At 40.9% G+C, this 16,974-nt stretch overlaps 1 protein-coding gene across 1 annotated transcript; it reads right to left on the minus strand.

Annotated features, from left to right (window-relative positions):
- Window positions 1-1,443: 1,443 nt before the first annotated feature.
- On the minus strand, window positions 1,444-16,948 carry Slc19a2 (solute carrier family 19 member 2). Its single transcript, XM_027417160.1, has 6 exons — window positions 16,558-16,948; window positions 8,641-9,243; window positions 7,497-7,719; window positions 6,265-6,457; window positions 5,763-5,904; window positions 1,444-3,301 (listed from the first exon to the last, which is right to left on the minus strand). The coding sequence occupies exons 1-6, from the start codon at window positions 16,759-16,761 to the stop codon at window positions 3,173-3,175; spliced, it is 1,494 nt and encodes a 497-aa protein (XP_027272961.1). The 5' UTR covers window positions 16,762-16,948; the 3' UTR covers window positions 1,444-3,172.
- Between the last annotated feature and the right edge of the window lie 26 nt (window positions 16,949-16,974).

Genomic DNA, 16,974 nt, shown 5'->3' on the forward strand with positions numbered 1-16,974 from the left:
ATTAACGATAAGCAGAAGGTGGAGCATGGATTGATTGCTTCTAATGAGTTTTGTCTTGATTAAAACATTCAGTTCGAGAGTAGTGTTAAAGTTGATAGCTACAAATTAATGTGAATGGAAAACAAGGGCCATAGAGCTCATTTCTCAACCACATAGTGAGTGCCTGTGACTGGGCTGTTTTCAAATGTGTTTTCCCATTTCTTCCCAAATGAGGAAGCAGAAGCTCAGCAGAGTGCAAGGCAAATACTTAAAACCCACCTGGCAGCGTTACTGAAGACAATGGGACAATCAGTATGACTTTAAAGAATCAGTAATGTTTACCCTTCTGAGGAAAGCGTGCTAAAGAAATGGAAGACATTATCTATAAGGGTGTCAGAAGTAAAGAAATAGGTATTGTCTAGTTTTACCTTTCAAACTCAATACCTTCAAGTGTCTGGTATACCCAACATTGTCATTTTAATCGTAACATTTTATGAAGGTGTCCTTCTTTTAAAAATTGATGGGCATTTAGCGATTATTATATTGTCAGGTGGCTGAGTCTATCAAAACCATTTGCAAGATTCAACATTTATGTAATATCAGGATATCTGCTTTGCAACAAATGACAAAGACAGTCCTTGCTCAAAGGCTTATAAATATGAAGGCCAGCTAAGAAACAGGGGGAAAACTAGAGCAGCAGAAAGCTATATCCAAAATATTTGCATGAAAGATGCCCTGTCCTTTAGCAATAAAGAAAGGCCTTACTAAGTAGGCTGTAGAAGGAAACTATTCATTTGGATGCTGTACAATAAGACTGGCTTGGTGATGAGACTGATTTGGTCTTTTGTATACAATGAAAAATGATTCACAGTTGGTACAGTGAAGGTGCTTCTCTGGGTATCAGAATATTATGGGATGGAATGAATGAAGTGGCTATGGAGTTTCCAAACAAGGTTTCCAGCCCTGGCTTTAATTTCATCCACTAGCAAAGGGAGTGGAGACTGTTCCAGTTTCTAAATAGAAGAATGCTTTAAAAATGAGAGATGTAGAGAAGCCAGCACTGCAGTCAGGGCCAGTGCAGAGCGCTGCAGCAGAAGCACAGTGGAGAGTGAAAAGGGCCACACAGACGTGGTAGAGCTAACACGGTGACTCAGGGTTACCTAGGAGGGAGAGATGGTGTAGCTTTAAATGAATGCTGTCCCAGGAAAAGCTTTTAGGAGATTTATAGACATAAGCTCCTTTCGAAGATGAACTCAAAATAATTTTGAGTAAAAAGGGAAAATATACTGTAAAATATTTATTTAATAAAAATAGTTTTATAATCTATACAATAAAAAGTACAAGTTATTTTCACTTCTTCGTAAAAGTGCATACAGTACAACCAGGACATTGGGTTCAGTATTCTACAAATATGGCCACACAGCAAGATGTGAACATATTTTTGATTTAGACAGGTAAGACAGATCAGATTGGGTGCCACAAGTTGTGGATTTAATTCCAAGGAAATATTGCTTTGGTAATGTGAACAATTTGATTGTACCACAACACATATTTAAAAACAGAATAAAATTTCTCAGACACAAAACTTCTTCTTTCTGGACAATCAACTTCCTATAGAGCTAAAAGAAAAGGCATGGGGAGGGTGACCAAAATGTAAAATTAGAGGTTGCTACTATGACCTTAGTTCTCCCTCTCCTTCTCAGTGTTCTTTCCCTTTCCCTAGCTGTAAAGGAAGGTGCACAGAAATAACCTATTATTACTCTCATTTCTTCCATCAGTTTTGCAGTATTGTCTTCTCAGTGCTGATGCTTGAGCAAGGGTATTCCTTCCACACACTGGTCAAGCTCTCTACTATGGAACATTATCCCAGCCCCAACATTAATAACACTGTTTAGCTGTTCTGTTCTTAGAAAGTTAACACTCGGGTTAAAAGCACCTACCTAGACACTTTGCACAGTAAGGCAACAAAGTTGGCTTTGAAATAGTTTTCAGGTCTCACAAATATTAGCTTATAGAACACCATTCTTTCAAGTAATGAGGAAATGGAGCAAATTTTAATTTAAAAATCTTTCAAGATGATCTCATCTTAGGAATAAAGGCAGGTTTAATGGTCCAGAATGCAGGCATTAAGTTGATCCTAGTTCCAGCTCCAATAAAATAATGAGAAAGAGGCTCAGTTTATGAAAAAGGCCTTAGAACAATCCAATTCCTACCGACATCTTCATCTTGGATAAGAAAGCCAAGATAACATGAAAGGCATATGGGAATGAAGTTGTTTCAAAGGAAAAGAGTTAATTTCCTTCTTTCTTTCTTTCTTTCTTTCTTTCTTTCTTTCTTCTTTCTTTCTTTTCTTTCTTTCTTTCTTTCTTTCTTTTTCTTGAAGTAAAAGGGTATGCAAACATAAAATGGACTGCCTGTATCTCTAACTTATAAATGACTTTTTCACTTGGAATTAAGAGTCCTTCATACTGAAGTATTAAGGACAAGCAAACCTACCATGACTCTGTGATTAGTTCTCCCTATTTAGATTAGCAGCAGGCTTTAAAATTTGCCTTTCCTAATGAAATGAGCTTCTCTGGGAAGCATATGAACAACTCAAAAATGTACTTCTAAAGAAAGTTTCCCAAAATACACAATGGTCAAAATGGGAACCAAGAACATTCATACAATGAATTAAAAAAAAAATTAGAAATCCTTAGATTTTCATCTGCAGAAACACACATGCCGGAGAGTAACACTGAAATTAGAAAGAAGTGATAGGGGCAAGTGCTGACAGAACACACTTCTATCATGACTACAACAGCCTGTGGTCTCCGAAGCCCTGATCCTACCATGTGACTATAAAATATCACACTCACATGCTAATCAAGGAAACAACAGGTGTGCCACTTGATCAGTCTTGATTACTTGGTTTCCAAAATCAAATTCTTCTTCTTCTACTTTTTTTTATCTAATTAGGAAAAGTTATTCTTAAATTAAAGCTCATAAATAAACCATGATAAAAGCTTCAGTTCTGGCTTCTCTCAACAGTATCATATTAACTCCTGGAATACAAGGTATTAATTGAGTAGCTGCTTTGAAGCCATGAAATACACATTCATAAATATTTATCTGAACCATAAAGAGTTTAAATACATCCAGGCAGTTGCTGTGCAGAGTCCTTGCTTGGAAGCAGCATCACTTGAGCAGCATGTTAGGGAGTAGTTGCTTGAGGGCTGGAGCTGGGATCCTCCTGCTTTCTGCATTTCTTTAGGACACTGAATGCACCGTTAGCCAGGAAAACTACAGAGATGACCGCAAAGTAACTGGCATAAATCAGGAACTACAAGAGAGGAAAGCAGTCATTCGTAAAATTACCAGCTAGAGATGAGCTGCTTCATTACATACATGCAAACGTACTCTACACAATTAAAGGTATGTCTAGAGCTTCCCAATCAAACTTCAGAAATGGTGCATGCTTACACATGTGCCAGACACTGAAGACAGAAGCACACTAGCAGGATACTGATGCCCATCCAGTTGCCTAAGTGTAAATCCTGGCTTTGTGTCTCTTCCTAGATGTAGCCTACATGCAGGTATTTACTCTCGGGGCTAGAGAGATGGCTCAGCAATAACAGCATTTGCTGCTCAAACATGAGAAGTACGGTTGACTCCCATAGGCCTGCAACTCTAGCACCAAAGGATCAAACATCCTCTTCTGGCCTCTGTTGACACACACACACACACACACACACACACACACACACACACACACACACACACAGTTTAAAAAGAAGAAAAACACTCTTGATAGTTAATCTCAGAGCCTTGGCCTAGTTTACAAAATGGAATTTTAAACAATTCCTGTTTTCCAGGGCTTTTTGGAAGACTCGAACACAGTCATGTACATAAAGGTTTACCAGCACAGTGTCAATGTTATGGACACTATTTTTGTTGTTAGTGCTGTTATTGTTTCTAAATGAATCATGGTCTGTATCCTCAAAATGATGGGTGGGTATGCCAAAGAGATCAAGAGCTTTTATTTCCCACCAGGAGAGGGCACTAGAATAATTTTTTCTGAGAAGACTCTTATTTGATGTGTGTGTGTGTGTGTGTGTGTGTGTGTGTGTGTGTGTGTGTGTGTATCAACATCTTCATTACCTTTTTCTTCTTAAAATAACTTATTAAATATTACAAACAGGTTCAGGTACAACAGTATGGCCCTAAGTCTGAGCCAGATTCTTTAAAACTTGACTATATTTTGACAGGAAAGGTGTTAATGATTCAGGGCAGGCAGTTTCAACATAGTCCACAAAATGTTATTCTTCCACAGTTAAGTAAGCCTTTTGTTCTGATAATGTGCTCTTAAATATCCACTCCAGGGGTCACTCATATTTCTTCAACTGTAATGGTCTGGTAATCTTCCTCACAAAATGGGCAGGATGAATCACTGTTCTACTCAAGAACAGCTTCTAGGCTAAATGCTGACTTAAATCCTCTCTACCACACTGCTCTTGATTGTCTGATTTTAGTAAAATCACTTAATACCTCCCAGACTCATTTACTTGATATCTAGTACTGATAACTCTCTTGTCGGATAGAATTGAGAGAGAAGCACTCAGTACAAGTACTTATTGGTTTTATTTCTCTCGTAGATTGCTTAATGAAAACAAAATTCATTAACACAAACATGTCTAGTCTGGTATCTAGGAAAAATTCATGTGTAAGAGTTAAGTATTGAGTAATAATGGAAATTCAGGAACAAGGAAAAGGCTGGATGTGGAGACAGGTTCCTGGAGACACATCCAGACTTCCTGATTCAGCTGCTTAAAAACTCTACTTACACTGTAAAATTATAGTATATGAGGCCATTTACAACAATTCCAGAATGGATGAAATCGCCATTGTTTGAGTGTTTGCATAAATGATTTCTCAACAGGTCACATGTTGAGAATCATAACACTTATCAACAGTAAGTCATTAACTTGATATGTGGGTGGTTCTTAAAGAGCTTGAGGTACCATGAAGCAGGACATCTCATACTGCACCACATCTGGTGTATAGATTAAGAGTAAGGGGCTGGAGAGATGGCTCAGCAGTTAAGAGCACTGGCTGCTCTTCCAAAGGACCTGGGTTCAACCCCCAGCATCCACAGGGTGGATCACAACCAACTGTATTTCTAGCTCTAGGGACCAAACATCCTCTTCTGGCTTCAAGGCACCAAGCACACATTCGATGCACAGAAATACATGCAGGAAAAATGCCACACATAAAACAAAAGAAGATGGTCATTAGTTCAGCAGAAGAGCATCTGCTTAGCATGCTTGAGGCCTCAAGTTCCTTTACTAGAAAAGGAAGAGGAAAAGACAGAAAAGAGTGGAATATGGACAAGGGGGTAAAAAGGCTGAGCCTGGAAGGAATCGATATTATCTCTCAGCTGAAACAGGCTAGTTAATTGCTCTAGGTCAGTGGTTCTCCCCGTTCCTAATGCTGCGACCCTTCCATACAGTTCCCCATGTTGTGATGACTTCCAACCATAAAATCATTTTCATTGCTATTTCATAATTGTAATTGTGCTACTGTTATGAATCATAATGTAAATATCTGATATTTGGCTCCAGTGAAAAGGTCATTTGCCTCAAAGGGGTGGGGACCACATGCTGAGAACCATTGCTCTAGGCCCTCATCCTCCATAGAAAAGAACAGCGGCTGAAAGAATCTGCCAGTGTGGGAATTTGTTTTCAAAAAACATGTTCCACACCTGTCATTTCAGACTGTTTTCAGTGTCAATGAAGAGATCTTACCTGTGTGGTAATCTCTAAGCCAAGGCCCTTGTTATCAACCACAATTAGAGTGAGCAGGGTCTGCAATGCCAGGGCAATGAAAGTGTTTACACCAAACACAAGGGCGTAACGTTCCATGCTGAGGTTTGCAGCAATCTGAAAACTTTTTAAACAGAAAAAATGATTAGAGTAAAATTACCACTTCCTGAATTGTTACTCATTTTTACCTTTTAAATGTGAACACAGTCCCTTCTTTCCCTTGCCCATTACCTTTCCAACAATGTGAAACATCTTTTGTTACTATATGATATAAATCTTAGGAAAATAGTAGGATAAAAATGCAAGAGAACAAATAATTCTTGCCTAAATACTCCTGAGGAAAAAAATGTACAATAACTATAATTCAATGCTTCCTCCCATTTGCCCCCTTTAAATAGAAATTTTAATATTTTTGGTTTATAAAGAAACCCATGTTTATCTCGCCATAACTTTTCCTAACCCTTCTCTCAGTTAAAATACATACGTTGCTATGGTGATGAGTACCATGTAGATGATTCTGAAGACAACATAGGATGTATAGCACACCCAAATGTTATTCACAGTGTCCATGGTATACACTGCAGCAGCAATCAGGAGAGAACAGAGGAATAGCGTCATTTCTCCCCAAGTTGACCAGGATATTTTTATATAACCAACTGCAAATACAGCGCTTGCACCTACAAAACAAACAAAAAAGTAATCTACTTATTGACTAAACAAACTCTAGTTCAACACATTAAAAATTCAATTGTTTTATCTTAAAATCTTTATAAACTTATAAATTAGGTAGCTCAAGAATATGGAGGGAGGTACTTGAAACTCAAGCAGAGAATTTTGAACTTGGTGGAACAGTATGGTACCGCTGAGAGGAGACTGCATTAAGTTATGTGGCAATTATATGGAAAAGGACACAGGCCCAGGGATATTACTAAGGAGATAACTGCTTGGCCTAATGCACAGGTTAGCATCACAGAAAATCACTGCAGCTGGTTTGGCAACATGGCTGGGTGAGTCTTGGTGTTTCAGACCAAGAAGCAATCTAGTATATACAAAACTGCTTCTCCTCCCTTTAGTGAAACGATGATGATGAGGGAAACTACAAAAAATACAGGCATGCTTTCTGGGTGCCAGCATAATTAGTATGTGCTTATAGCTGTTGTGTAAAACCTTCCAACAACCTTATGAATTAGGGCAATAAATGAGAAAAGGAAAACTGAACGTGTTATCAAGAACATAGGCTCTGAAGCCACCATGCCCAGGTTCCAATCTTTTTTTCACAACCTACCCTTTTATGGTCTTAGGCAAATTATTAACATGTCCAAAATTCCCAACATCAAATGACAACAATAGTTGCAACCATCTCAGGAATTTGGGACTACAACAAATATACACGTAGGACAGTGTTCAGTACATATTAATACTCAACAGATATTCGCTACTGTCATAGACTATAACACACTGCTACTCAAAATCTCAGTAAACGTGTAAGTGGAACATGGATAATTGAAGAAATCTATCTGAAAATTAGTACATTCCATTTCTGCCCAATATGTTTGTCAGTCAGAGTCTTCTACTGCTTGATTTCTCTTAAATCAGAAAATCAGAGCTCAAAACTAACCCTTCCTTTGGGCTACTTAAGTCTGGGAGGAGTGAGTAAACCTAGTTACGATTGGCTTAACTTCTTGTGGGCTCTCCCTACACTTCCTCACAACTTACCCAGCAAGGTTGACACAGCCTCCACACCACCATTGTAGATAACGGCACTTTGAGAAGGCATCACCTTCTCCCACAATCCCTGGGTGTAGTTCACCACTTGAAAATAGCCGCAGGTGGAGAGGGCCCACCACACGGACCAGCAGAGCAGAGGGCGGGAAGAGTAACAGATCAAGAAGTCATTCCACAGGACTTTCAGCACACGCAGCCGGTCTGGCTTGGGCTCCTACAGAGGGAATGGAAACAGCTCTAACTCGATGGTGGTTAATTGTGCGATAATTATGCAAGCTCAGTTTTCTATCTCAAGAGAGATTTTGTTTTTTTTTTTTTAAAACCAAATGCTTTTTTCACTCAAGTAAAAACGTATATATTTGAAAAGAACAACAGAATGTGTTATCAAGGACATGAGCTCTGAAGCTATTAGGAGTTTTAATCCTGACTTCACTGTTTGCAATTACATGACCTTGGGCAAATTATTAACTATCCAAAGTTTCCACTGTAAAATCACACACACACACACACACACACACACACACACACACACACACACACACACCTTTCATATAATATAAACTTCGGAGTTAAAGCATCTTTCTGGTTACAAAGAATGGGTGGGGTATACTAAGTGTTGGACTCCAATTCTGAGAAACAGCTTTATAATCATTACTTGAATTTTTCTGTTATTCCCTTCCTATCATTCTTTTACTACTGTTCTATAACAAAACAACAAAACATCATTTGAAAATATAAATAGCATATATCACTTCTAGCATAGAAAAGGAAAATTATTTTGTATCTTTAAATACTTAGAGTTTCAATTCAGAAACTACAAGTAGACACAAATCGCCAATTGAAACATTTCAAATACTCATTAAGCAAACATTTTCTGAGTGCTTTCTTTATATATACCAATCAGGAAGAATACAAAAATGAAGACACAGCCCAGGACATCTCTTCCATGATACATAATGCTGGGTCAGTCTGACTTTGATGATTAGGCACTCTAGGGGGGAAGTAATTGATTATCCCTTACATAAATCAGTTGCATCTTAATGAGTGAATGAACCAATGAAATGGGCTTGCCTGTCTGTTTCACTGCCATTAGCCATGCCCAGAACAGCAACTTCAAATTTAAGGCTAAACTCACCGGTTCCTCCACAGGAGGTTCATCTAAATTTAGAGGAATTTTTGACTCAATGTCCTCCCATCCAGGAAGGTGGTTAGATGCTGGGTTTTCAGTAACGATGCCACCATTTTGTACCTTGATGCCATTCACTCCATGACAGGAGGCAGGAATGTGGTGAAAGAAGAGACTCTTCTGTGGCATGGGCAGAAACCAGGCCACAGCAAAAGCAACAGAAACACAGGTGAGGGAGATGACGTTCAAGCTGAACAGTGGCCAGTGAGCCACTGACACAAGGATTTGCCCTAAGACAGAGCCCACTGTGAAGCCTACCAAGGTGGCACTTCTACAGTAACTTGTGACTTTCTGGTACATGCCCAGGTCGACCACACTGTAGATATAGGAGTAATAGGCAATTTCAGTGGCTGTGGCAATGCCATAGAAGAATTCCAAGAACTGAATAGCCAGCAATCCTTGGGCATAGAGCAGCATGAACCATGTAACAATAAGGCTGAGTCCCTGAAGCAGAATGACAGGCTTGTAACGGAGGTAGTCTGTGGCAAGGAACACAGGAAAGAGGAGCACCAAGTAAGAGTACGTCCAGACGGGGTAAATTTCATTGAAGACCTGGGAAGGAGAGAATAAGAGCTTGTCAGTGACCAAAAGACCCAACGAGCCATAAAATTTCACTCTGACAGATCAGCCTACCAACATCCCCTTATCATTCTGAGAAACACTAGCTACCAACACTTCCTTATCATCCTGAGAAACACTAGCTACAGTAGGTTCACATAACTATCTGGAATAGCCTTTCCTATCTCCACCCCTTTATTTTTCATAATAAAATTCTTTCCATCAAGAGCCTTATTATGTAGGCCAGGCTAGGCTAGACTCAAATGCACTATGTAGGTCAAGCTAGTCAGGGACTTTAGATTCTCTTGTTTCAGCCTCCCAAGTACTGAGATGCCTCTCCTTCCATGTCCAGGTCCTTTAAGGGTTCTGAGAGGTAGACCTAGCATCCATCTGTATAATTTAATAGCCAGCCTACTGTTTGGAAGACTCAAGGGCCAATAAATGTTTTGGAAATGAGATCATTGCCAGCTCTTACCTTTTGGATGTATTATAATTAATTCTCTTGTAATTTTATTCATAAATACAAAAGTATTTAGATGATAATCTATTAACTCTCTCCTCCAACTCCTCTGAGACTGCCCTCACCAACTTCATTATTATCCCCCACTCTTCCATACCCCAGGGACCAACTAGCACTGCTTGTATGTCTACAGGTGTGGGTTCAGAGCCATTCACTGAGGCACGAGCAGTGTATTATGGGCCACCCTCTAATATCAGGGTATAGTGAGCTTTCTCAGATTTTAAGTTTGCTCTTTGGGGAACAGAAGAAAACAGTATCTGTCCTATGCCTTGATGGAATAACTCTCCCTTGGTGGTAGAATTATAGGCAACATAATTTGTAACATGAAATAAAATGTAAATTTTGGTGTTTTCTTTTCCTAAATAAAACAATAATTTACATAGTGTACACATTAATGAGATACGATGTATCTTGATAAACATATACACTATGCAATACGAAGCTCGGGGTATTTAAGCCTAAATTCATTATCTCAAACATTTATCATTTCTTTATAACAGGAACACAGAATCCTCACTTTAGCTATTTGACTTGTATGACATAAGGTTAACTGGAACTTGTTGCTATTTTCTTTTTCATGCACAATTTTAAATTGGGAATCCTATAAAAATAACCTTTAAAATATATTTTAAATAAGGACTGAGTTTGGAATTTCAGTTCTGTTACTTGTGTAAATAGGAGCTGTTCTTCAACTTGGAATGGGTAAGTGCTAATAAACTTGCTATCAGCTGAACATAAATTAAACACTATATTTGGGTTGGGAGACGGTTCAGTTGGTAAAGTGCTTGCCACCCAAGCCATGGGGACCCGAATTCAGATCCCCACTACCCACGTAAAAGGCTGGGTACAGAGCCTGTACTCTTAGCACTGGGAAGAGACAGGAGGTTCGCTGAGCTTGCTGGTCATCTAGCTAACTTAGCCACATTGGTGAGCTGCAGGTTTTGTGAGAGATTACCTCAGGTTAAATGTCCCACCCCCTCATTCCTGAAAACATAAACACACATCACACACACACAACGCAGTTAATATACACACCCTGCAGCACCTCCTCATTTGCAGCACAGAGCCCTGTACAGTATTGGTTATTTTCCTTGATGAATGAAAGGCTGAAAGGGAGCTGGGGCTCACTGCTATGGCCTGGCATTAGAATAAAATGTCATTGCTAGTGCAGGAAAAGGTCAAAATCAAAATCCAGAATACAACACACTGAATGAGTACTGTTCTAATAGTATCGTAAAGCTGAAAAAGATAAGCTTAATAATTGTAACTAGGGGTTATGGATAGGTAAGTTTCTCAGTTCCCCTTAGAATTCATCTTTTACCATCAGTTCAAGAGGATAAAACAAACCTGCACTATTGGACAGTCTGTTGCAAGGATTACATGCATAATCACTTATTTACTCTGCTTTTTCACAGGTCTGAAAACTAGAAGACTGAATTGAAAATAGGCTATTGGACCAGAACCAGTTAGACTGTGAACCTCATTTCCCAGATAACAACAATCGCTGAAAATGTCCTTTTAAAGGGAGCTCACCACCTAGCAATGTCTTAAAGGGCTATGCCAGTTAGTCTTTGGTATTTCTGTTTTGTTGTTGTTGCTTTGAGTTCTTTGGAGTGGGGGTCCTAGCTTTGCAGTTGTCATGACTGATTTGGAACTTGCTATGCAGACCAGAATGGCCTTGAAATTTGCAGAGTCATAATTAAGAACTGTAGAAGGGATTCTTTGTCAAAGTGCTCAAATTCTAATAAATGAGAAACAAAGTGTTTCTGTGTCCCTTAGCAAGGGAACCTTGAGAAAGAGAGAGAGATATGTGTGGTGAGGCAAGCAGTCTTCCAATGAGCACCTCCCTGCTCCCCTTTACCCTGTACTTCCAGACACTACTCTCCCTCAGTCTCTAAAGTTTGACTGTCTCCTGAGTGACTCAGCATGTTTCTGTGCGTTCACAGGTCTCTTAATGCCTTTTTCCCTACCACGAAGCTATTGGCCAACAACCTCTCCTTGAAAAGTATTCTTCGCAGGTGCACAATGAGCTATTACTGGACCACACAGAAGAATGAAACCCTGTCACCTGCAGCAACATGGGTGGAACCAGAAGATGTCTTTTAGGTTAAATCGCCCAGACACAGAAAGACAAATGCTACATGCTCACTCTCATACATGGAAGCCAAAACAAGCCAAAATAAATACAGAACAGTGATTACCTCAGGCTGTAGCTGAAGAGAGATGGAGTGGGTATAGGTAACAGGTGCCACAGCACAGCTGAGACAGTCATTCTATGCTCTGAAATGAGTGTAGTCAACAACAACCGATTATATACTTTATGAATAACCAGAAGGGAACAGCTCAAGGGCTCCAAATATAAGGAAATGGTGGAGAGATGAATGTCAGTTGTTCTAATCCCTGTATCCTGTATGCATGTATTGAAATTAATACATGAATACATACAATTATATGCCAATAAAAAGTTTAAGAATGGTCTCTATTGCTTCCTTCAGCATCCCACCTTCTTTTGTACCCAAGTTTTGCTCAACTGTTCAATCTAGTAATACTGTTTAAGCTTAGGCATGTAACTTCCAGCAGTGGCTGTCCTTAAATGATTAATTGTCAAAATTTCATTGGGTAAGTCCTATCCTTTATCAATTTAAAGGGTGTGGTAGTGCATGCCTGTAGACTGAGGCAGGAGGAACACTAACTAGTTAGTTCAAGGCCAGTTTGGTAACATAGTGAGACCTTGTTTCAAAATAAATAAATAAATGACACTTAGGAGGTCAACACTACACCAACATAAACCCACAATTTAGATAATTGAAGATGAGGGAAAGTAATACTAACAGCCTTGTGATAGCAACTAAGTATGGTTAAGGGATGGGATGGGTGGGTTCTCTTTAACTCCCTCTAATTAACAGACCTGTTTTTCTCCTACAAGGAACATCAAAGAAGAAGAAGAAGAAGAAGAAGAAGAAGAAGAAGAAGAAGAAGAAGAAGAAGAAGAAGAAGAAGAAGAAGAAGAAGAAGAAGAAGAAGAAGAAGAAGAAGAAGAAGAAGAAAAAAACCTCCTCTTCCACTACCAGCACCATGGCAGCACACCCTGAGAGTATCCTATATACGACTCTGTGAACTTTACCTCAGTTATTTCCAGTTGCTCCAAACAATCCTAAGAAGTAAATGCGTAAGCATCAATATTTTATAAGAAGGAAACTTGGTGTTAGAGAATGTTGAATTATCCAAAGTAACCACAGCCAGGACTGGCAGAGAAAAGATCTGAACCAAATATACCCCAATCCACCACACCAAAACATCTCCTTTCTTCATTTAGAAACCTGGTGTCAATTTGGAATGTCTTAATTTACTTCTAGGGCCTTCAGAAGTTTACCATCGCTGTGGATGTACCATGACAGGGATTCCTCAAGAGATGAAGACCAGTCTCTAGGACTCAGTCGCAAATGACATTCTTTTTACACATTTCTGGTAGAGAAGCCCTAACACTGGAAGACATTCCTTTAAAAGATATTTTGAGCCAGGCAGTGGTGTTGCATGCCTTTAATTCCAGTGCTCAGCAGGTGGAAGCAGTCAGATCTCTGTGAGTTCAAGGCCAGCCTGGTCTACAAAGTCAGTTCCAGACAGCTTGGGCTGTTACACAGAAAAATCCTGTCTCCAAAAACAAAACAAAACAAAAAACCCCTGAAAACATGGTGGGCCCAGAAAGATAAAGAAGACAAGAATTCACACATACACACACGAAGACTATTCCAAGCAGAGATAATGCATTTGAGTACTGGGCCATACAGGAGTTGAATATGCCAGATTTGGGATTGTCGAATGAATGAAGCCTGGGTGTACAGAAGGGGCAAAGGAGTCTACCAGGCTCAGAGTATCAAGCAGAATGTATGGAATGGTTTTACAAGCCCAAGAAAAGCAGTAAACATCAAAACCACATGCTACCAAGAAAAGATAAAATCACTTCTTAGAGACAAAGAGTTCTGTTGGGTATGGTGGCAAATGCTTGTAATCCCAGCCACCTGATAGGCTGAGGCATGAGGATCACAAGTGCAGGAATACTCGGGGCACCTTAATAAAAACATCCATAGAGAACGGTCAATGGCACTAGAGAGATGGCTCAGAGGTTAGGAGAACCTGCTGCTCTCCCAGAGGATCGCAGTTGGTTTCTCAGCACCTGTGTCACATGTCAGCTGGTTCATAATCCACTTGTAACTCCAGCCACAGGATCCTACATACATTACAAACACTCGCATGGACATGCATGTAAAAACAAAATTTAAGAAAAAAAGTCTGGAAATGTAGCTCAGAGGTATAGTGCTTACATAGCATGCAGAAGGAGCCCTGGATTCAGGCCCTACCATCATAAATCAATCAATAAATAGCTAGCTAGCTCTTATTGATGTTTGGTTTTTCAACGATTGGGATATAGTCCAATTATAACCTGCCTCAGCTTTTAAAGTGGTAACTTTATAATACTTTTCCTATAATTCTATTTAAAAAATCCTTAAAAGGGAAATGGAGAGAGGAAATTCTACCCTTGGGTCTTGGGTGATCTTGGCACTACTTAAGATGATCCAGTTGGCACTTCTGAAGTCCGAAAGAGGAAACTACACACTTCAATACAAATGTTACTGACAATAACCTGGGATTTATTTTGATTAAAATCATGCAATGCCCATTGCTGAAGGCAAGTGTTCATTCATGAAGAACAACAGTGGTTCTATTTCAGCTACTAGGTTTTGGTTTCTAATGTAGGATTCTCCACAGGAAAAGAAGGGTAATACTGGCATAACCAACAGAATCTGCCATCATCCCAAGATCCCACACTGCAGACCACTGGATTTCTCTTCAAGTCCCCTTGCCTTGACTAATTTGCTCTGAGAAGCATCCTCATGTTGCTGTGCAATAGACAAGTACTGGGCCCAGCACCCTGACAAGCTCCTATACTTCCCTAAACATATGTAAGACCTTCTGCTAAGGCAGAGAGAGCATGTGACCGTGACAGCACACAGCAGCTCTCAGTCCAGGGCCCGTGACAAAACAGATCAGCTTTCAAATATTAAAAGCAAGAGAGTGGTTCTCCTCACATGCTGCTGTCAGGCTAGAGCACACACACTGTGCAGATCACATGGCAGTTGGTATGTAACTTTCACCTGCTCACACGTACAATCATGTCTGCTTAGGTGCATGCACCTCAGGGTTAGTGGTTGCTCTGGGTCCCCAAAATCACACTTTCTTATAACTATGTAGCAATTTTCTTCTTGGAAAAATCATTCTGATCAGAAGTCTTTGTCTTTTCCTTTTACTGTTGTGTTTGACTGGTACCAAATACATATGGATAATGAGTAACTGTGAAGAGACTCATAAGACTAGGAAACAGGATTTAACATTTGGGTAGAAGCCTGCTGTACTCTGCTAACTGTCAAAGAATCTGGGAAATCAACACTGACTCTCAATTCTTTCTCAAGTGACCTTGAATAAAAACACACTGCAGCGACAAACTGGAGTCATGTAAACTCGCCAGTCTAAAACCAGTCTGGTAGTGCCACCTCTTGCTCTGACCTGCCACGATGACTTACTGAGTTAGTTGCACCTCAGAAGAGATGATTGGCAATGCCAGGAAGGTTTAAATGTGAGTAATGTTTTACGGCAACTCAGGCAGGGAAGCAGGCTGGTAAGGAAGGAAAGAGGTGTAGGTAAAGGGTGACAACTATCCAGTGTCCACTCAGATGACAGTAGAGAAAGACATCAGCCCTCAGCTCGCACCCTTTTTGGTACTGGGATCGAACTGGTTTCTTTTCTTTATCGTCTATATTCTCTTCTGCCAAAACCAAGTGCTGGGATAATGTGTTTTAGTAAGAAGAATTAGGCAATTCTAAAGTCCACTATTCAGTGAGGTGCTGCTTTTACAAGTCCTTTACTTGAGTAAATGAATGCACAGGAGTTCTTGATCATGGGCCATTCACATTAAAACCCACAAAACCTCCACAAAACCTGGAGGTGAAGCAACAGTTCACATTGCAAGAAAAATGGAGTCCCAATCATGTGATACCATTTGTTTTCATCCCAGAGATGGATTTCAGAGGGGGCAGGATATCTCTGAACACAATCTCACCTAATAAAACAAGTCAAATTTAGATGGCCTACTACTGTCCTGGACTGTCCTTATGAGATAGAGCATATCTACTTTGTCACAGGTAAACAAAGTCAAGGAGAGGAGGGAAAGCGGGAACCTTTTCACAAAAGCAGCGCCACCTGACACACATACACACGAGTGTATGTATATACATATGTAAGTATTACGTGTGTGTATATGGAGATGTATACGTATATATACGCTTGTGTGTGTGTAAATATACATGTGCATATATACACATACACACATATATGTGTTATGTAGGTATATATTCTATCCAAAGTAGAGCTTACTGTTTGTTTTGTTTTAATTCATTCACTGCCCCCCTGTTCCCAGCAGCTCCTGCAGGACGTATCCGAGCAAGAGCCGAGCTATGCCACCATACATACAGCACTACTCACGTATGGCCTGAAACAAACGTGCACGCAGGCTGAGGCCCCTCCTGTTTAGTACGCGGAACATCAGTGCTAGAAACTCCAGAGTAAGGCAAAGCGGAACACGAAGCGCTTTTCCAAGTGAGCAGAAAACGGATCAGCTATCTGCGTAGCCTGCACCCGTGCTCCGCCGCAGGCCCTCCGCAGACACGCTTCCAGCTAGCCTTCCCGCCCGCCCGCCCGCGCGTCCGCGCGCCCGGTCGCCCGGTCGCGCCTACCTGTCTCTGGGTCAGGTTCTTGTCCGGCCCCAGCAGGTAGGGCGTGAGGAAGGGCTCGGACGGCCGGAGGTTTGCAAAGAAGCCGTAGGCGCAGAGCAGCGCGGTCGGCAGGAACCAGCACTCTCGAGGGACGCGGGCGGTCCGCAGAAGCATAGTGGCCGCCGCCGCCGCCGCTCGTCGGGACACCCGGGCCGGCACATCCATCCTGGGCTCGAGGGGCTGGACGCCGAACCGGCCCGCTCCTCCCTCTCGGCCAACTGGAGTTCGCTCCAGCCGCGGCCCCGCGCGGGGACCTGTCACCGCGCGCGAAACCGCCCGGCGCCAGGGTCAGGCTGATGGGAGCCGCTGACGCCCTTGCCCAGCAGTGATCAGCGACAGGCCCCGTGGACCGCCTAGCCCGCCGCAGGGCGCACGCGA

Source organism: Cricetulus griseus, chromosome 5, assembly GCF_003668045.3.
Source record: "Cricetulus griseus strain 17A/GY chromosome 5, alternate assembly CriGri-PICRH-1.0, whole genome shotgun sequence".
In the NCBI taxonomy this organism is placed as follows: domain Eukaryota; kingdom Metazoa; phylum Chordata; class Mammalia; order Rodentia; family Cricetidae; genus Cricetulus; species Cricetulus griseus.

What these genes read in the sequence shown, in the direction of transcription:
- Slc19a2 (XM_027417160.1), bottom strand. Translation starts at nt 16,761, where the DNA reads ATGGATGTGCCGGCCCGGGTGTCCCGACGAGCGGCGGCGGCGGCGGCC. An exon ending in AACCTCCTGTGGAGGAACCG is followed by an intron (nt 7,720 to 8,640) that starts GTGAGTTTAGCC and finishes TTCCCTCTGTAG; the next exon opens with GAGCCCAAGCCAGACCGGCT. An exon ending in GTACTCATCACCATAGCAAC is followed by an intron (nt 5,905 to 6,264) that starts GTATGTATTTTA and finishes CTGTTTAAAAAG; the next exon opens with TTTTCAGATTGCTGCAAACC.